The sequence below is a fragment of the Streptopelia decaocto genome (genome assembly GCF_964273445.1).
Source record: "Streptopelia decaocto genome assembly, chromosome: 2".
Lineage (NCBI taxonomy): Eukaryota > Metazoa > Chordata > Aves > Columbiformes > Columbidae > Streptopelia > Streptopelia decaocto.
The window spans coordinates 45,773,386-45,794,606 of record NC_138655.1 but is presented as its reverse complement, the minus strand read 5'-3'; the positions used below and the strand labels follow the sequence as shown (position 1 = coordinate 45,794,606).

At 41.4% G+C, this 21,221-nt stretch overlaps 1 protein-coding gene across 6 annotated transcripts in view; it reads right to left on the bottom strand.

Moving 5' to 3' along the window:
- Window positions 1-11,460, bottom strand: part of LOC309436525 (ras-related protein Rab-10-like) — a 33,143-nt gene extending 21,683 nt beyond the window's left edge. For 4 of the 6 annotated variants that reach the window (XM_082045775.1, XM_082045778.1, XM_082045777.1 and 1 more), the window contains exons 1-4: window positions 11,196-11,460; window positions 10,569-10,613; window positions 4,386-4,446; window positions 3,174-3,312 (exon numbers count right to left, since the gene is read on the bottom strand). In XM_082045775.1, the coding sequence (XP_081901901.1) occupies window positions 3,174-3,312; window positions 4,386-4,446; window positions 10,569-10,613; window positions 11,196-11,355 (405 nt within the window). In that variant the 5' untranslated portion in view covers window positions 11,356-11,460. Of the gene's footprint in view, window positions 1-3,173; window positions 3,313-4,385; window positions 4,447-10,260; window positions 10,519-10,568; window positions 10,614-11,195 lie in introns of those variants that run through there. The other 2 variants (XM_082045776.1, XM_082045780.1) reach the window with 2 other exon arrangements.
- Window positions 11,461-21,221: the final 9,761 nt, after the last annotated feature.

Here is a 21,221-nt window from a genome sequence, read left to right as displayed (position 1 = left end):
TATATTTTCACCAAGACACTTCAGAAATTGATATCCCACTAGGATCAAATTAAATTTTTTATTATTATCTAGCTCTATTACAACACTCACTAATTGCTAGTTTTGAGATTAGTACAATCAATCATGCAATTCACATTCCCAGAAATTGTTTTAAATTGAGTATTTTTCCATTTTTTACATTTCAAACAAACAAAATACCTTCAGGGGTTAAAATTAAACAGCCTAAATATTAATAGCTTGAGTATGTTTACACGAAAGCTTTGAAGTGTCAGGAAGAGAAAACAGGCTTGTGTAGGTGTGATTTTCTGATTGATTTGAGCAGATCTAAGCCTGCATGGTGGCTATAAGAGCTGGTCCCATCCCTCCTTCCCACCTAGCCATATGGTCCTGATACTTTCATTGTGTTTATGGTTTTGCATTGTAGCCCACTGAATCAACCATCCTGTTGATCTAATTAAAGATGACAAAGACAAAATAAACCCTTTGGAAGCAGTGTGGAAACAGATCCATATTTTATATATAAATATAATAATAAACCCAGATAGATAGATAAATATCTGCATATATATATACAAATGGATATATATGGATAATTTACATTTTCAGCTTCAGATAACAGTAAACCTACTGTCATACTGTATGCTGAGTTAAATCTTAGCTAACCATGAAGCTGTACGACCAGTGGCATATCTAGCTGTGACTACCCTGGCGAGGCCCCATCTGTGTCCAGTTCTGGGCTCCCTAGTTTAAGAAAGATAAGGAATTACTGGAGGGAGTCCAGCAGCAGGTTACAAAGATGATTAGGGGCCTAGAGAACCTTTCTCATGAAGAGAGACAGAGAGCTGGGTCTTTTCAGCCTGGAGAAGAGAAGGATGAGAGGGGATCTCATCAATGTTTATAAATATCTCAAGGGTGGGGATCAAGAGGATGGGACCAGACTGCTTTCAGTGGTGCCCAAAGATAGAATGAGACGCAACAGGCAAAGACTGAAGAATAGGAGGTTCCATCTGAATATAAGGTAAAACATCTTTACTTTGAGGGCGCCAGAGCACTGGAACAGGCTGCCCAGAGAGGCTGTGGAGTCTCCTTCTCTGGAGACATTCAAACCCCACCTGGACACATTCCTGTGCTATCTACTCTAGCTGAACCTGCTTTAGCAGGTGGGATGGATTAGATGATCTCCAGAGGTCCCTTCCAACCCCAACCGTTCCGAGCTTCTGTGATTCTGTGACTTCTGTTAGTTTGCCTAACAGGAGAAGGGCACACACTTTCCTTAATGGAGTAATAAAACATGTGTGTTAGTCAGAAGTGTGTGCAGACAAGCCAGTAAGAATATTGTATCATCAAATCTCCTTTGTGACACATTAGTGAAGTTAGACTCTGCTGTCATTAAACTTTTAAAATGGCTCTAAGATCAAGGATAATGACATAGTAGGTCACCATAGTAATATTCTTAATACTGAAGTAATGTAAATGTAATGATTTACCACGAGTATAAGGTATCTTATGTATATATTATTGGATGTATGACCATGTGTAGTTCATTAATTCATCCATACAAAGTAGCTATGAAGAGAGAAAAGGATGCATTCGATAGTTTTATTTCGAGTCTGCCTTCCTAAGATGAATTCTTCCATCCATCATATAATATTCCTACCAATTCACAGAGTATTACAAAAACTGCCTGTATGTTTACTTGATTCTAATCAACAAAGAGCACCAAATTGCTTGGATTCTTACACAAGCATACTAACTTATTCAAGTGTGCTAACTACACACCATGCTGCTGCTTAGGGCAATCTCATTGCTCTCCGCAGCTTCCTGAGGATGCAAGTGGGGAGGGAGGTGCTGAGCTCCTCTCCCTGGTACCCAGCGATACAACACATGGGAATGGCTCAAAGCCGCACTATGGGAGGTTCAAACTGGATATTAGGAAGCATTTCTTTACCAAGAGGGTGGTCAAACACTGGAACAGGCTTCCTAGAGAGGTGGTCAATGCCCCAAGCCTGTCAGTGTTTAGGAGGCATTTGAACAAAGCCCTTAACAACATGCTTTAACTTTTGGTCAGCCCTGGAGTGGTGAGGCAGCTGGACTAGGTCATCGCTGTAGGTCCCTTCTAGCTGAACCGTTCTGTTCTAAAATTGACTTGTCTCTACCTAACAGAGAACACATCAACAGAGACCTAGCAATAAAGACTCAGGGTACAGGGTAACAGGCAGCTGAATGACCTGATGTCTAAGGACTCGGCCACTGCTGCCTCCCTGGTTCCTCCCTCACATTGTTCTTACATGTTCTTCTCCTTCCTACTCCTACCTGTTTACCTTGTTCCAACCCCAATAACTGTCAGACCTTTCTGTGACCCTCTTAAACTCATTGACGGAGCAGAAAACCATCCAACTGGTTTTGCTGTATTAGTTTTCTACCACGTCAGAAAGTCAGAGTGAACCTCTGAGGGCTCTGACAAGCTCCAGAAGCAGTACAGTGGGAGTCAACGTTCAGAAGCAGGAAGGGAGGTGGGAATACTCCCCGACCAGCAGCCATGGGCTGTTGAATCACTTCTTATATTGCACGACAGCACGTGTTTCTGGCTGCAGTAGCACGAGCAGTTGAGCGAACCAAACAACTCATTGCCACCACAAAGGGATTTTCCCTTTCCTCTCCCAGTTCCTCCCTCTTGAAACAACCCTCTCAAAGGGAATGTCCAGTAAGGACAAAGAGGATGTTTAATTGGATTTGTTTCTTTTGATTCTTGGGATGAGGTAACAACACTAACGTAATGCAATTACAAAAGGGAAATCACTGGCTGTGATATGCAACTTTGATGTGGAAGTCAACTAAAATCACGGAGACTGGCTCATGCACAGCCACACCACTGACAACAGTACCACAACTCTGCACGCACAAAACCGGACTGGAAGCTACATTTTAAATGTACTTCAGAAAATACTTCTGCATCATCATGGGCTTGTCCCAGATAATCTACACTGTATCCCAGTTTCAGGTAACAGTAATCCTGCTATCATACTGTGTGCTGTGTTACATGTAAGGAATTCTGTTTAGAAACATAAAGCTCAAGAAACAAGAATTAATCACATGCAATCATTTAAAATATTAACTGCAGTAACTCATGAACTACTTTCATTAAGAGATCCATCACTGTTAGATATATTTACCTCATGTATGTCTCTCATCCAGCTTGTTATACTTCGAAAACTGTCCAGATTTGTGATGTCATATACAAGAACAAAGCCGTGTGCGCCACGAAAATAGCTAGTACTGAGTGTATGGAATCGTTCCTGGCCAGCAGTATCCCTGAAAGAAATTGTAAGAAATCACACACACGCAAACAAAAAGAAGATGATCAAACTGCAGAACCCCCCGAGAAAAAACACTTTAAGGAGCATTGTAAAAATTTTCAGTGGTGTACCCTAGGCAAGATAAGGTTGAAAAAATCAGGGTGCCAGATACAGCAGTGAAAGAAATACACTGGAAATTTATTCTGAACAATACAGCTATACTAGGGAAGCTAAACCAGTGGCTGAAGTCTGAGTGTAACTTGAAGTCCGCTGTTGCTTCTTTATATACATTATCATTAAGATCAGTACACCTCTGGTTATTAATAAAATCTGGAGTACAAGCACTGCAGAAATCAGATGACAACCCATATTCTGACAAGCCCTTTGTAAACTGTGACTCAGATAGTAAGCTGGTGTAGACAGAAGTCAGGCTTTGGGAAAAAGCCATAAAATACAGGGATGCAGAGATTCCTACACATAATTATGACTTAAGAAAGCTGTCAACAATCCTCTAAGACTTCTGTATTAAAACCTGAGATAGAATAACCGCAGAATTAATATTGGTAAGACAATTCATGTACAGATTTATTCCTTGAGAAGTTAAATATTGGTAAATTTGGACTACCTTCATGCTGGATATCTGGAGAGATGTCTGTCAGTAACCCTATACAGCTTTTAGAAAAACTTCAAAAACAAAAAACAGAGCGTATGTTCCCAAAGATTCATCTTACTAGCTTTCTCTCGGTTAGCCTTTTGACCATGCATTTGACGGGTAATGAAATGTAAAATTTTCTTGCTTTGTCACTTCCTTCAATGTTTCTATACAATTAAATATACTTGATACAGATCATAGATCTGCAATGTTTGTATGCTGCAAGTTTTATTGTTAAAGCAACCTAGCCACAACCCTCTTTTTGACTTACATGAGTTGCTGCAAAAAATATGCTCTCCTTGTCCCAATTAAAATTTTAAAATTACCTATTAGGAAAAATTGCACTTAAGGAAGACACACAATTAAAAGCAGATGAGATTTTTCATGCTGTAATGTAATTTAGTTGGCTCTCACTTGTGATATAAATTAAAACTTACCATATTTGAAGTTTCACTCTTGTACCATTAAATGTTACTGGCTTTACTTTAAAATCAATGCCTAGAAGCAAGAAGAAAATCTGTAACATTTCTTGTGCTAACATGGATTCCCTTTGAAGATTGTTTCTGAGCTCTAGTTATCATGCAACTTCAAAAAGAAAGTGAAAAGGAACTATATCAAATAAAGAGTAACTAGCCAATCATACACATTCAAGATGGAAGTTGTAAAAGGAAATTATTCAATGGTGAAAACAACTACGTGCCAGTACATCACACAACTACAATACAAAGCAATGCCAATACAAAACAATGGAGGGGCAGGTCAAAGCAAAGGTGCAGATACTCTGAAACTACAGGTAGATATTTCCATGAATTGGCAAGTGACATGACAGCAGTTTCATGGCCTGTGCATAGTAATACTTGGCAAATAAACTGGTGACTTCAGTTGTTCCCAGTTTCATCACAACAGCGTTGCAGTTATGAGCGGGCAGGTAGAAATGCTCACAAAGCTGTCGCACACGCAACACCTTTTTTATGTCCTTACTTCCAAATCCCTAAAAAAAAAAAATATCTAGAGTTACATGAACAAGAAATAGCTGTACTAGTTAAATGCAAAGATAAACATACACTGGATTTGATACAAAATGAAGAGGATTGTCTCTAGCAGCCTTAATCACTGTGTATCTCAGATCCAGAGTGCTAATGCTAAAATCAAGCACTAGCACATAAAATCACTGCAGAATGTTGTCTCTACATACACTACATGTCTTTCCTCAAAGATACTTTCCTTATAAACTATAGTGTTTTCCTTTATTATATTATCAAATGAGTACTCCAAATGTGACAGATGATACCTGGATTTATGGGTTGTTGAAGCTCAAATCTTTAACATCCGATTTTGCCAGCTATCAGCTGCTATATTAGTGTAAGACGTTTCCTCACAGTTAACCATTTTTTTCCCAATTACTTTATTGCTGAAATTTGAAATACCACCTGATTTATCTGCTCATTTTTTATCCCCATTGAAAAACAATAAGGCTATTTTTGTCAATTACATTAAATGAAGGTGACATTACGACAGCTGGCCATACTGCACGGTCAAAATTCTGTAAGGTCAAAATTCTGTAAGGTCAAAATATGTCTAAACAACATGACTTTCAGAGTGGCTTTTCACCAGTAGCAATGTCATTTGAAAGAACTAAACAGATCAAAAAAGAAAAAAAAAAGTTAATACAACTGCACTGATTTCTATAAGAACCTGTCTGCCAATTGCTTTATCAAAGGAAAGCATCCATGGCAGTAAACCAAAAATGCAGTATAGGAAATGCTCCCTTCCATTTCACTGATGGAGGTATTGTGCACAAAACTTTGACAAGTATGCTCTCACATGCATGATTCCATTGCTATTCACATTTTTGTCTGTATGTGGTAAAAGAGTTCAGGTGGATTTTTTAAATTATTATGATAATCACGTCCTTCACTTGATGATTTTTTATTGAAGCTCCAATGGAAAGATGAAATAATATAATTGGTATCTGTAATTAATATTACGCAAAGCTTCCTTGATGGAATTAATAATGTCAGCTGGAAATGTAATTTCAGTCAAATTTGCTCATGTAAGGTGAAATTCCAACGTGATGGAAAACATTTGCTCCTGAAATTCACATGGTTTTGTTTAATTATCTGTATCACTTCCTACAATTGATGTTAGAGCAGCTGAGAAGGACAAAGTACGCAGTAGGAGGCTGGAATGTCACTTACAAATGGTGCATAGGGAATACAGCAAAAACATATAATCCAGCCAGGGATTCCAAAACCTATAGGAAACATTTCTTATTTGACATACATTTTAATAATGTTATAAGCTTTTTTTTTCTTCTTAATTTATAAAAGGGGAAGCAGAGTGCTGAATCAGACTAAAACTTAATCTAAATTAAAATAAGGCTTATTGACTTCTTAAGTCAACTTCAAAATGTATTGACCTAAAAGGTCAATGAATGTTAGTGAAAAACAGAAGTCAATATGTTCTGCATGCATGAATTGTTCATGTATTTATATGAAATTTCCAGCAAACTTAGCAAATTGGAAAGACAGAGAAGAAAAATGAGAAATACAACGCCAAAGACAGCTCACAGATTTCAGATGCTTTTAGGTCCATGTATTATATAACACGATCAACATAACAAAGAGAGCATTGATTACCACTCTTGAGATAAATGTTATTTGAATGCAACAGCTTGTACCTGCTTCTTTTTAGCTGTCAAATAAAACTAAGAATGGGTATGTTGGCTACAAGTTCAAATTCTAGTTGTTATTTTCAAACTCTATAGTTATGAGATTAATAAATATTCCCATATTAGGACTGAAGTCCCTTAAAGACAATTACGTCTAAAAAGCACCAAAATCTGCCTCATGGAAAAGGATCTGGGGGTACTGATTGACAGCTGGCTGAATATGAGCCAGCAGTATGTCCAGGTGGCCAAGAAGGCCAACAGCATCCTGGCTTGTATCAGGAATAGTGTGGCCAGCAGGACAAGAGAAGTGATTGTGCCACTGCACCCCGCATTGGGGAGGCTCCACCTTGAATACTGTGTTCAGTTTTGGGCCCTTCATCGTAAGAAGTACATTGAGGTACTAGAGAGAGTGCAGAGGAGGCAACGGAGCTGGTGAAGGGTCTGGAGCACAAGTCTGATGAGGAACGGTTGTGGCCAGCAGAACTAGGGAAGTCATTGTCCCACTGTACTCTGTGCTGCTGAGGCCCCACCTTGAATCCTCTGTTCGTTTTTGGGTCCCTCGCAACAGGAAAGACATTGAGGTGCTGGAGAGAGTTCAGAGAAGAGCAACAAGCTGGTGAGGGGTCTGGAGCACAAGTCTGATGAGGAGCAGCTGAGGGAACTGGGGCTGTTCAGCCTGGAGAAAAGGAAGCTGAGGGGAGACCTTATCGCTGTCTACAACTACCTGAAAGGAGGTTGTAGCATGGAGGGGTTGGCCTCTTCTGCCAGGTAACAAGTGATAGGATGAGAGGAAATGGCCTCGAGTTGCACCAGGGGAGGTTTAGATTGGATATTAGGAAAAAATTCTTCATGGAAAGGGTTGTCAGGCATTGGAACAGGCTGCCCAGGGAAGTGGTTGAGTCACCATCCCTGGAGGTGTTTAAAAGGTGTTTAGACAAGGTTCTTAGGGACATGGTTTAGTGCTAGAGTTAGGTTAGGTTATGGTTGGACTCGATGATTCTGAGGGTTTCTTCCAACTGAAATGATTCTATAAAATCGTCATCCACAGGGGAATTCAGATGTGAATTGCCCATCTCCTCCTTCAATATCTATAAAATATTCTTCGTCCATCTGCAAAAGTCCTCTTCAAAGAGGTCTAGAAAATCAAAACACACTTTTCACCCCAATATAGCTGGCAAGTTCCTGATACAAAATGCTAAATAAAAAAAAAAAAAAAAAAAAAAGTCTACCTAGCGAAAATGCGAGTGCGAGCAGCTTAGCAGGATGCAATATTGACAGCACAGACAGAGGGTGGTACATGTCCAGGTGCAGGTTCTACTTCTGTCCTACAGTCTCTTCAACTCTGGAGACACAGAAGCAGTTGGTACACACAAAACAAACATAAACAACCCCACACCCAAACAATAAAGACCCAGATTGCTACTACTGTTCTTAACACAGGACATGTTTACCTTCAATATAGTTCATTTTTGTCAATTAACTCTATTTTCTTCTAAAGTGAGTATCAGGGAATCTACACAGACTTCTGAAATGGTTCTCTTATTCACCACACATTAGAAACAAAAGTGTAAATCACTTGAATTTGCAACTTCACTCTTAATAAGTCTTCTTTTTAAATATAGGCATTAAAAAGTAAATGTTTTCTTTTGAGGAAAAGTCAAAATAAAATTATCTTTTTTTAAATCCTGAAGTGGGAGTTGAACCGCTTTCAACTGTGACTGATCTAGGAGGACTCACACCTCTACAGAAATGTTTCTCACAGAAAACACATGTGCTGCAGGACCACAGCCACCGTTAATACAGCAAAATAACAACCTCTCATTGTGCGAGATGACAGTCCTGTTCACTTGTATACAAGGGGTTTTTTGTTCATCAACTTTCTCTATGGCTTTATATGCAATGCCATTGTTTAAACAAAAACATTTCTTCTTTATAGTCTATCCATAATACAGTGCCTTATGATGCATATAAGTTTAATTAGAAAGCTGTAACTGCTTATAATTCACTCAAACTGTGTAACTGAAGAGGAGGAAGGGTACCCAGCCCTGAGTGTTCAAATGCTGCATAAAACGCTGTCAATGAAAATTTACTGTGGATGTTGTTGGTTTTTTCATAAAATACAAAATTTTGGAGATGTTGACTACTACTGGAGCCTACTACAAAATGTTTGGGGTTTTCTGTTTGTTTGTTTTTCCCCTGCAATAACACTAGGATTCTTCCTAGTAACATAGCCCTGTGATCCATGATGACACAGAAATGAGACTTTCAACAACTTTTTAACTTCTGTGCCTACAACCCTTTGCCACTAGGGAAGGAGGTGGCACATGATTTTTTCAGGGAACCTGGATGGCTGAGAGACTATACAGCCTGGATAATCTTACCTTTACTCAGTTCACTATTTCAGCTGGACAGGTAGGGTGAAAAATCAACAACAGCTTAGCATTCAATAGGCTGCATGACAGAAATCATTTGAGCTTATATGAAACAGGCATCTGGATGAAAGCAGTTATTTGTTCTGATGGTGTCAACAAAAAGGGAGAAGACATCGCAAACAGAAAAATCATTGCGTCTTTTTCCTTCGCGCCCTTATGGGCCACAACCTATAGGCCATGCTCTCAGCTGTAGCTGTCTTCATGAAAAAGAAACTTCTGCTTCCAACATGACTCTTTTGGAAGCCATCACTCACAATCTCATTCGTTCTAGAAGTCTAAGCTCTAAACCGCCTCCTAAAATGGATTTAAATGGAACATGGTATTTCAGAAAGAGCTTTAAAAATCACATTCAGATAACAAATACAATATTTGGATGATTCATTTACATTTCAGATAAACACTTGTTTTAAAAGTTTTTAAATGTCTCAAGAATAGGTTTCAGGAACAGTAATAACACTAATAACGTTAATCTCAGTCCATAGCAGTCACAAAACTATTTTGCAACTACAACCCATCACTTGGAAAATATATTCTTAACATCATCACCATACAAGAGTTCTTAACTCTGCAGTGGAATGAACTAAAAGAAATTCTATCTCAAAATAATAACCTCACGGTCAGGGCCTTATGTTCCTATAGGAAACCCTTAAAAAAAGCTGTTGTTTATTTTCAGTCATTCTTTGGGACTCCTTGCTGAGCCTGGTAACAAGTTGCCTGTTAAAAGGATCAATGTCACGACTTTACTGCTAGCTGCCTTCCTCCCTTTTTGTTCGTGTTGGTTTCAAATGTTGCTTTGCAAGAGTGGGCAAGAAAATAAAAAGTGGTTCAAGTTCAGCTGTTCTCATGTGGGCAGGTCAATTCACCTCCTGTACATTAAATATTCCCTGGACCAACGGCTGCCACAGCTACTACCTGTTATTTATTCAGTTAAGCCAATTCCTTCCACATTGAAAAATATATACAAGAGCCATGCATATTCCAAATGCAGGAATATACAATTTCTTGTGCACACTTAAACTTCCTCTTCAAGAGCACAGAAAATGGAAAAAAAAAAAAAAAAAAAAATCCTTACACACATGCAAACTTTCAAAACCAAAAATTTCTTAATCAGAAATTGGGAAAATCTCCACAGCAAATCAAACTACTGCACCCACAAGACACGTTTTTATGCTGATGACCCCGTTTTCAGCGTGTGGACAGTCAACCTGCCTTTCCTTGTGGCAGCGTGGGGTTGGTGTCGCACAGCACTGGGGAGCTCCCCATCACCCCCCATGTGCGGAGGTGCCAGGGAAGGCAGCGTGGTGCTGCAGCACAAACCTGCCGTGGTCTGGCAGGGAAAATTACTTTCACCACAGCACTGGCTCTGCCTTAATAATAAGACATGTGGCTACCTACAGTAGAAAACACCTTGACTTTATACAATCAAAATTATTAACACAAAGTTAAACCCCTTTCTAGCACGAAAGATGAAGGCACTGGGAAGGCACTGGCGCCGGACAACTCTTCGAGGTAGATACCATTTCCTCTGTGGCCACACCAGTGTACAGCAATCAGGTGTCTGTCTGGAGTCGTGGGAAATAAGAAAGAGTAGGAAACAAGTTGTCTTCATACTTTTTTTTTTTTAAGAAAAAAAGTAGGTTCTGAATGCCCCAGACAAACAGCAAGGGCACTGCACAACAGCCAGCACAGCGAGTTTTTGGAGGCAGGGACACACGTCTCCTGACACCCTGCAAACCTCTGCAACGGTTTAAGTTGCCAGACGTGGCCGCGGACACGCAATAGGTCAGGAGAGGGAGATCTGAGATCTCCGAGGCAGGCAGATCCGAGCTGCCACGCCGGGAAGGTCGTGTTCGAAACACGAACCCGCGGCCTGCGCCCGCCAGGCGCTCCCGGGGAGGGGAAAGGATGAGGAGAGGGAGGGAAGCGGCCTCCCGGACGCCGCTGGACACCCGCCAGCCCCTCGGGGCGTGGGGCGGGCGCGGACTTGCCCACATGGCCGCCCGCCGGCGGGGCTCAGCTTGGCGGAGGGCTGCGGGAGCCGGCGGCTCGCCGCGGCCGTGCGGCGGACTGAAGGGCACCGGGGGCTGCGGGGCGCTGAGGGGCGGCAGGCCGGGCAGGTGCCAGGCCGGCCCGCGGTCACTCACCGATCGTGGCCAGGTAGGAGGTGGAAGCCCCGGCGGGCGGCGAGCCGGGCTCCGTGTACCTCCGCACGATGGAAGTCTTCCCCACGCAGGACTCCCCGGCCATCACGATTTTCACCAGCAGCGGCGGCTTCTCTACATCGCCCTGCCACAGCCCCGCCATGGCGGGCGCCGAGTGCCGGCCGGGCCGGGCCGGGCCGAGCCGAGCCAGGGCGGGGCGGGGCGGGGGCCGCAGCGCCGCGGGCCGTCCCGCTGCGAGAGAGCGGGCAAGAGGACATCGCCCCGCCCGCCGTGTTGGAGGGGAGGCGGCTGGGCCGGGGCCGCTGTCCCCCGCCCGCACAGGTGGGTCGGGCCGCAGGAGGGCCGGATGCTGCCTTGGGTGAGGCCGTGTGCGGGACCGCAACCCGGCTCTTTAAACCGGTGTTGAAGAGTAAAGCGTCTATCTGGCTTTTTTTTTTTTTTTTTCTCCCTAATCTGACTGTTGCGGTCGTCACAGCAGCCAAAAAATCTGTGTACATACTAGGAAATATGAAACCGGGCTCAAGCTCTAAATTATTTAATTCTAAAATTGCTAGAAAGATAAAAGCTGGGACCAAAATGGTTGATGCGAAGGGATGCCGTGCTGCCAGGCGACGCTGTGGCCCGCAGCAGCCCCAGAGCTGTCACCACCCGCTGTGCTGGCCCCCAGGTTGAACAACTGCTGGAGAGAGTCCAGCGCAGAGCCACGAACATGATTAAGGGAGTGGAGCGTCTCCGTTATGAGGAAAGGCTGAGGGAGATGGATCTCTTCAGCTTGGAGAAGACTGAGGGGTGACCTCATTAATATTTATAAATATGTAAAGCGTGAGTGTCACGAGGATGGAGCCAGGCTCTTCTTGGTGACAACCAATGATAGGACAAGGGGCGATGGGTATAAACTAGAACACATGAGTTTTCATTTAAATTTGAGAAGAAACTTCTTCACGGTGAGGGTGAGAGGGCACTGGAACAGGCTGCCCAGGGAGGTTGTGGAGTCTCCTTCTCTGGAGACATGCAAAACCTGCCTGGACACCTTCCTGTGCAACCTCATCTAGGTGTTCCTGCTCCGGCAGGGGGATTGGACTAGATGATCTTTCGAGGTCCCTTCCAATCCCGAATATTCTGTGATTCTGTGACTGCGGTTAAGATGACGGGTGCTGCACATGGCAGCCCATTGCCACGCTGCGCTGTGCACACCTCTTACAAGGCCTGTGCTGGACCCCACAGGCCGTGCTTCAGCTACTGCTTGGAATCAGCAATTATGAAATTATGCAAATGTGTGCTTTTTTTTTTTTTCATGAAGTTTTGTCAGCGGGGAGGAAGGAGGGAACTTTCGCAACCCCTGTAACACTTCCCCTGTGAAGTACAGAAATAGCCAGTCTGGTCTCTCATGACTTCCTAACGTTAAAGACAAGAGAGAGAGGAAAGAGGTTTTAAGAATTTCGTCTTAATTCACTTTTGGTTTATTCTAATCTGACAGTCAAAATGACTTGTTTTATATATATATATATAAAAATAAAGTGTATCTACAGTGTAGACCTACTGCATGTGTTTGTGGATGTTTTTACCAGAATCTCTCATTGTCCAAGTGATGAGGCCCTTGACCATTTACTGATGTGCACACTGAACTCGCCCAGTGTAACGAATTTAGGAATGGGATACACTTTCAGTTAAAAATGCTAACAGATGTTTACAAATACGTATGACTATCTAAGTCTGTGATGACTCCCCACAGATCTTAACATTCTCAACTTCAACTGCTCAAGCAACTCCTCTATCAATTTATCTATCACAGAGCAGCCAATGTAACATACTTGCTTTTTGTGGAGGACAATTGGTGACTCGGTTCCACCCAGCACAATTCGGGATGTTCTCTTATCAAAGGACAAGTTCTACTTCAGGCTTAGCTCCCCACCACCCCACTCTGAACCCCACACCAACCTGCACCTCAACTTGCTGCTCTCAGGCTTGGTGGCCATAAACCTTTAGGGCTTTGTGGTTGGAGATTGTCGAAGGGTGGCAGCAGCTTGTTGGTTAATCAGTGCAGTTTCCTTCATTGTTGGAAGAATGAGAATTTCTTCTAACAGTTGGGAAATAATCAGTAAGAAATGAGTGATAAAATTGACTGCTGAGTTAGACAGTCTTTTTAGGACTGATCTCTGAGATGTGACTGTGTAAAAAAGCCAATACTGCTGAAGAAGGCGTCAGTCAAACTGTTTCTGCTGGAGACAGAGAAATGCTGCGTATTGATAAGACTGAAAGCATTCCTGAATGATGGTTGGTGGAAAAAGTTGACCCTCCCAGGACACTTTCAGTTGACACAAGTATGTTATGAAAGCACTTGGCGAGCCCTTCCTGTACAATAAACCTGCAAGCATGTGGCTTGCTTATTTTAACAATGGCTAGGATTGCTGTCTAGCAGGAATTAAACAATAAGGAGGTGAAAAAAGCTGCTTAAAGAAAGGGATAATGGAGTGAATGTGGCCAAGCTAAAAATTGTGAGGGTTCTAATGATATTTCAGAAAATTCTTGCAATTGAGGTAATCAGGAGAAAAATCTTAATAAAGGCAGAACAAGGTGAATTTGTTAGGGAGGCTGTAGCCGCCTGCAACAGGGAAGGACTGGACTTCATAAACCAGAACACTTCCTATAGGAAACATCCCCTGCTATCTCAGCAGCCCCTTGAAGTTCTGCTTCCTCATGTAGAAATTTGAAGCCACCATTGATTATCCCAAAACTGAGTGATAACAGTGTGCCAGTATCTTTTGGTAGTTCTTATAGATCAAGACTCTTCTGGTAGTTCTCATGGGTCAGAGGTGACAATGTGCGCGTGGAATCTGTATAACCTTTATGGATAATCTAATGTTTGCAGCAAGGGACGGGTGTCTCCAGCCAGTTGTCCATCAGTCCTGCTCCAGTCCCTCTGTCAGTGTGGCTGCAGAAGCAAGGGCGAGGCTGGTGCTCCACCCTGTAGATGGGTGCTCTAGGATGGGTTTGGCAGATGAATGCATGTGGGCAGCACAGTATGGGTCAGGTATACCATAAGACTTTGTCTTTATTGTGGAGCCTTCTCCCATTCTCTAATCTGAAGCTGTTCTTCACGAAATAGCTTTCTTCAAGTGAGGGCAACACTGCAACTGCCTACAGCAGTTAGATTTAGGTAATAGCCTGGACTGATGGTATTAGCAATGACGCTACACTAGCTCAGTCTTTACCTTCTGTTGTCTGTCAGGCTAACCAAATTACATTAAAAGGCTCTCCACAGTATTTTGTACATTTGAGTGTTGATTTATGAACAATGCACAAGGCAGGATTGTAGCTAATTTCCTAATGAAACTCGAAATGCCCAGGGTTCCCACTGCTATCAGTGAATTACAGTATCACTTTCCTCATATTCCTATCCACAAGGGGACAGTCTTTCCATCTCTTACCACTGACTAAAACCATTTAAAACTTAGCTCCTTGAAAAGCTACCATTCAATGAATGAAATTTAATTTTTCTTTAAAAATCCATGTTTCATGCTTTAATGAAAAAGTTCTGGATCGCTGTAAACTGTATGATGTTACTGTACATATAGAGCTAATAATAAGTAAAGTTAGTTTGATGAAGCTAATGACTTTAAAATGATGACTGTGCAGATACAAGATAATTAGTGCAAAGCACAAAACAAAGTGTCCATAATGTTCATTGAGATATCCCTGGAAAAGGATGTCTTTGCTTCTCTTTCAGCTTTTTTGATTACTCACTTCCATTTCTTTGACTATCTTTTAAAAAATGTGATAAATAGTAATAATAATGACATAATTTTTAATAGCATTTTAGTGAGACATCTTTTCATTTTCACACAGAAAAATGGCTAGAACTATTAGAATTTAATTTTATAAAATGTTTGGTTATTACAACATCACATTCATTTTCATTGAATGCTTGTAAATGCCGTGTTACTTTTATAGATATGATACATTTTTGCTTCTTACCATAAATGTTCAGTTTAGGACTAACTGCTCAGTTTACTCTCAGAGTACTGAAGGACTTTGGGCAAAGAAGGCGAAGCCATATTTTTTTAGTTCTGAGAATGTTCACATAAGTTTGGGGATTCACCACCAAGTTTGCTTTAGTGTGGTGTATTACTCCAGTCTCTCCTGATGAGTCAATTAATTTTTACAGCAGCTGATTTTTCATATAGCCAAACCCCTGCAAAGGTTGGGCTAACTCTTCACTGCAGTTACAGAAAGTGCTGTAAATTACTCAGAATGCGGGAAGGAAACAGGAAGATTCTTCAGCAACATATTTAGTGCAAAACATCCAGCATAATCTTGTAACTAAGCCTGCTTTGGATGTTCATGCAAGCAAACATTATTTGAACAACAACAACTACCAAAACAAACCAAAACAAACCCCAAATGAACAAACAAAAGCAGGTAAGGAGACTAATGTAACCACTAACCAGGGATGAAGAAAGAGTAGCATTCAACTACAGCCCTGTTTCTGAAACATAATTGTACTATTACAGATGCGACAGGCTCCTTAATGAAATAAAGCTTACAAAATAGTGCAAAGAGGTTCAGTGTATTTCCATTTGAATTATTTTGATGGAATATTGGAGTATTAATGCAATTACAAATGTTAGCAGCATATTCATGCAAGTTTTCCTGAGCTGCAGGTATAAGCTAAAAAGTGGTAATGAGAAGAAAGAGCAACATTTAATTTGGGTTTTAAATCCTCAGTACTAAGCCACTGCTCGTGAAGATAACTCCCTGAATAGATTCTGCAAAGTGACCAAAGTGAAACTCTTTGCTTTCATTAGTGTTAAGATAAAACCACTCCTGAGTGGACAAAAGTGAGGTAAATTACTCATGATAGGCTAAATAGGGTTCACTAATCCTTAAATTAAATTTCTCGGCCAACTGTAAAGTATTTTAGCTATTTAAGAGACAGGTTTCACTGTTAAACTAGAATATAATTTCTAAGATGTCACCAGAGAACAGGCAACCCCTTGAAGTCAGAATGACTCAAATGTGGGGTTACTGATGAAAACTGTTGAAAAGTGATTGCAATGAAGTGTCCATTGTTTGTAGCTGCTCATGACCTGGTTCACAGTTGTAGGGGCTTTTAATTTTATTTTACTTAATAACAGAAGTCATCACTGGATTAATTTGTTATCTTCAGTTAGAGTATCCCTTGATACCTCCAGATGCAAAGTCACACTTCTGACCTAATGATAAGGAAGACAAATATTAGCAGAACAATCTGAAGTAATCCAAACCTTACATCAGGAGTCCTGACCCCTTAGATAACTTAGAATTGAGACCAACAAGGAGACCATGCAAGTGTTGCCCTCAGCCCTTTCTCAACATCGTTGCTCTTGGACCCACAGAAGATTTTAGCTATGAATATCTAGTAATTTGCTAGTAAAATTGCAACTGAGCAACTTTAAGAACACTTTTTTTATAAATTGGACATATTGGAGTTCCCATATCGGTAAAAGTAATATTTCTTCTGCAGCTTCTTTTGCAGAGTATGATTTTTTCCTGAATCTGGAGCAGCAGAAGGAATAGCTGTTTTAAGAGACCATACTGACTGCCATCTGTATAGCTAATAAAATCCTGATTATACCTGAAGTTTGCTCAGAAAAATGCACATTTATGGCAGGGTCGCAAATGTTATTTTTCCCTTAGCTTGAGCCTGCCTCATCTCTATTACTGAAATGCCAGTGCACTGTAAATGAAAACTGAAATTCTTAAAAAAACAAACTTTTGACCAGTTCTAGTATCTGAGTTATCTACCGCTGTCAGTCACTCACTGTCAGCCTTGCTCACTGAACAGTCTGAGAAGCACAAGCTTTAAATACATACACTCCTCCCAGAGTCGCTTTGGCTTCCCCGTTACTCAAAACTGTGCTTTCTTTGGGTCACTGCTTAATTATCTGGTCAAGATTTTCAAAATCATTATTCAGTGTTACATTTCTAAATTAATATACAGGAACTTAAGAAGTTACCCAGCTGCACGAATGCTAAATGGAAACTGCTGGACCCTCAGAAATTTTGTAATTAATTTTGTTGCCTACATACAGCTTTAGAAAATAAGATATTAGAAGCTAATTCTTTAAAAGATACATTTACCCTCCAGATATTTTGTGAGGATTACTCTAATGTGTTTTCATCAGACAGAAGTGTTTGAAATACTCTATGTGCCAGGTTGCCAATAGTTATCTGTGCGGAGGGGAGCACTGAGATTAGGTCTTTGGGCAGGCGGTTGCTGACCATAGGGACTGAACTCCTGCAGCAGATGCCGTGCAGCTCGGGTGAACACCCCCAGATACATGCTCAGGGATTTCTGCAGCACTCAGAAGTGTCTCAAGCACTACACGTGCCTCTTCTTTATATTATATTTGCATTTTTTGCCACCCAAAAGCCATGAGAATGCACGTAAAAAAAACCCAAATGGTAAGAGCATAGTCTAAGATACTTCCTGTCTAAGCAGACAGTTACTCTGGAAGAAAAAAAAAATAGGTTTGATATGATTCATCAAGACTGGATTTTCACCTCTGTGTGTTTACTAAAATAATATTTATGCCAGTCTTTTTAGGTGTTGATATCAGGCCACTTGTCTATAATTTCACATTTTCACTCTTAGCCTTTTTTTAGCTCCATGCTTTGCCCGCCTGCGGGATGTGAGTTAGCAGCTTTTCCTAGGTTTCCAGAGGGTTTTTCTGCTTGTCCCTTCTGTGGCCTGCAGCCTCTTCTCTAAATTTAATAAAAATTAAGTGTTCTGCCATGAATTACCGAATAAGCATTTTGTGACTCTGCAACAAAAGTTGAAACATTTTGTAATACGAATAGGCTTTATTTGAAACAACCAAACCTTAAAAATTTCATGGGTGTTAGTTTGGTGGGAGAAAATGTATTTTGAGAGGAAAATTCCAAAGTGTGGGGTTTTTTTTGTTTTTTTGTTTGTTTGTTTATGCAGGGTTTTTTGTTTATTTCCAAGATTATATTAATCTTGAAAATTGTTATTATTCAAATAAGGAAACTGCTATAAGACAAAACTGAAAGACAATTAATTCATTAACATTGATAAAAGTGTGTCACCACGATAAACTGATAAAAAAGGGATTAAGGTTTTAACAGAACATGAATGGGAGTATCATATTCCTGATTCCATTATGCCGATTTTATTGGATGATTAAATAAATGATATTGGCTCAAAACTAGGGAAAGGTCAGGCACTATATTCTTAGCGCTGCTGCAAAACTTTGTGAAACAGAATTTATTTTGAAGGCAAATGAATCTGATTAGATAAAACAGTCCAATACGAAGAATTCAAGCTGGCTTTGTAAAAGGCATGAAGTGCACATTGGTAGTATTTCCTTTGTGCTGAAAATGTGCTCGGCTGGACAAGACAAAATAAATAAACACTTCTGGGGATTTAGGTAGTTGATGGGCTGAGAGCTAGAGCCAAAGAAGAGGCTATGGTGTGTAGGATCATCTCCTGGAATGCAGGGAGGGGAGAGTTTGGGGAGCTGGAGGCAGCAAGGGCTGTTTACCCAGGGTTAGTGCAGGGAGACTGGCTATTGTCATTAAAAAATCCATGTGCTATTAACACGTTTCTTTGGCCACAGTGAAAGCTGTGATTATTTTAGGACAGATTTGGTAGGTCAGGGGCTTAATCAGCTGTAGAAGGGAGAATATTTTATGCAGAAAGTGCTGCTACCAGTGCAGAGGGAAGGGTTGCGAGAATGAGGCAGGTGAGAGACTCCAGCCGGTTCTGCCGTGACAAAGTCAAGAAATCAAGGCTGATGAACCAGGGAAAACAAGTTATCAGTATGTTCAAAAGAGGCAGCATGATGGTCACAGTAACAGGTAATTTCAGCTTATTGAAGAAAAGCAAGATGAATAAATGAAAGATAAGAGGATTTCTGTAACCAGAGTGAGAGATGATTGAGGCAGAGAAATATTTTAGTTAGAAAGACAATTGGGAAGGATTGATTCTGATACATTACAGAGAAAGACATAACATTTGCTTATTTCTCAGATTTTATGGATAGTATGAACAGACTGGTGTACAAAAGGGAAAGGCACTCAGTGTTTGCACAGCCCCACCTTTTCAGTGGCTTCCTGGTCTTCTTCATTCCTCCCTCGCTCTCCTCTTTCCTTCTTTGTCTGCCTTGGATTCTTCTGCCCTGGTAAAGGTACTACATCATAGTTAAAAGGAGTTAAAAAGGTATTACATTTGTAGTGTTAGCAGACACATGGAAAAAAAAAGACAAGGTTTATATATTTGTTATACTCATCAAGAAGTTCATCTCTGTAGTGAGATTTTTATGACCTCAGGTTGCTCTATTTGGGCTTCATGGTCAGTTCAAAGTGCAAAGTTAGCTTAAGGTATAGGAAGAGCCATCTGTAGCCATGGGAAGCCCTTGGACAACTATGGCAGAACTCAATTTATTTTCCGATAGAGTTTATGCTGATGTGTGTGTATTATGAAAGATAATTTAGGCATAAAATTATGCTTTATTTTGTTTTGCACGTTGCAAGCTACCTCCCGTGTTTGCCTCCCTTATCTCCTGAAGTGCAAGCATCCTGGTAAACAGCATCCCTGCCTATTTTCTGCTCTGCTCCCCATTTTCTTAGCCAGATGTCAAGTGTCCAGGCATGAATATCCATGGGAAGCAAAATCTGAGAGTACCCTTACTTGTGCACCTGGAAACAGCATCCATCTAGTCGCCTACTCTGTTCTTGTGGAATACACGTCTGCAGGGGACTTTGCCACAGTAATCTGTGATATTTGGGAAAAAAAAAATGGCAAACATCTTAAAATCACTAAAAGAACCCCAGGAATAGGAAGAGAAGGTGGAAAGGTATGTTGTTATTATCTAGGTATAAGAACTATGAGAGGGATGCTAAGTACATCTGCTTATTCTAATTTTCCTTAGCACCTGTAGTGTCAGAAACTGTGTAGACTGAGGGGGCTGATTGATCTCCAAATCAGGGGGACAAGGAGTAGAAAATTAGAGCAGATGAAGAGATGAAGGACTGAATTAATCCTTGCAGGGGCCTGTAGGCACTGTTTATGGGAGAGATTTCCTCCAGCACTTTTAGAAGATCAAAATGGAGTGTGTGTCTTAGAGAAGTCATTTACCAAAGGCCAAGTGGCCATGACAGACAGCTTTGATTGGGAAGCTTTTACATACTGTTCACACTACTTTTTGTCTAGCAATGGAAACAAAAGAAGAAACCATGCAAGAAATCTGCTTGTAGACAAGCCTGAGAATACACAGACTTCATCTGTATCACCTCTAGCAGAAATGCCCATATTTCAATTCAAGTTCACCAACCAAAGCTGCTGGAGGAGTAAACCAGGAAAGATGGTCCGTCTAGTCTGTAGGTACTAGCTCGCCTCTGCTAACTTGGATTTTGGCAGGAGTGAAACCAAACTCACCAGCTTGCTCCCATCTCCATGTCTCCTGATGCAGCCAGTCCCACTAGCTCCCGTGCTGGGTGCTCTCATCCTCAGCTGGACTTGTGTCTCCAGCCCCAGGTGGTTATCAACCCATCACAGACAGAGTCTAGGCCACAGCCATACTGCCTGCAGTTGAACATCAGTTTTGGAGAGATGCTGGTGTGTGCTGGTGGTGGCATTTCATCCTCTGAGCCTCAATCAGCAAACTGTATGGCAGCTCCCCAGAAAGGTCAGCTTTCCAGGGCATGGAACTTCTTCCACACTAAAGAGCACCCAGCTGCCCCCAAACCTTACCCAAAGTGCTACATGAGCACCCATCCTCTTGTTTTTCATCTGGAACAAGTGATGCTGGTATGGAGGTCCCAGTGAAGAGCCTTCACATTCAGACTGTCCTGCTCTGCTGTGAAATCTCTTGGTTCCTCTGGCCTTCAGATCTGCTGGACCCATCTCCAGTCCCCCTGCCACAGTGTGAAAAGATGGGACAGGGCTGGGTACACTCAGAGCTGGGGGCTTTGTGGTTCCCTGTTACAAAGGCTCCTATGATTTGA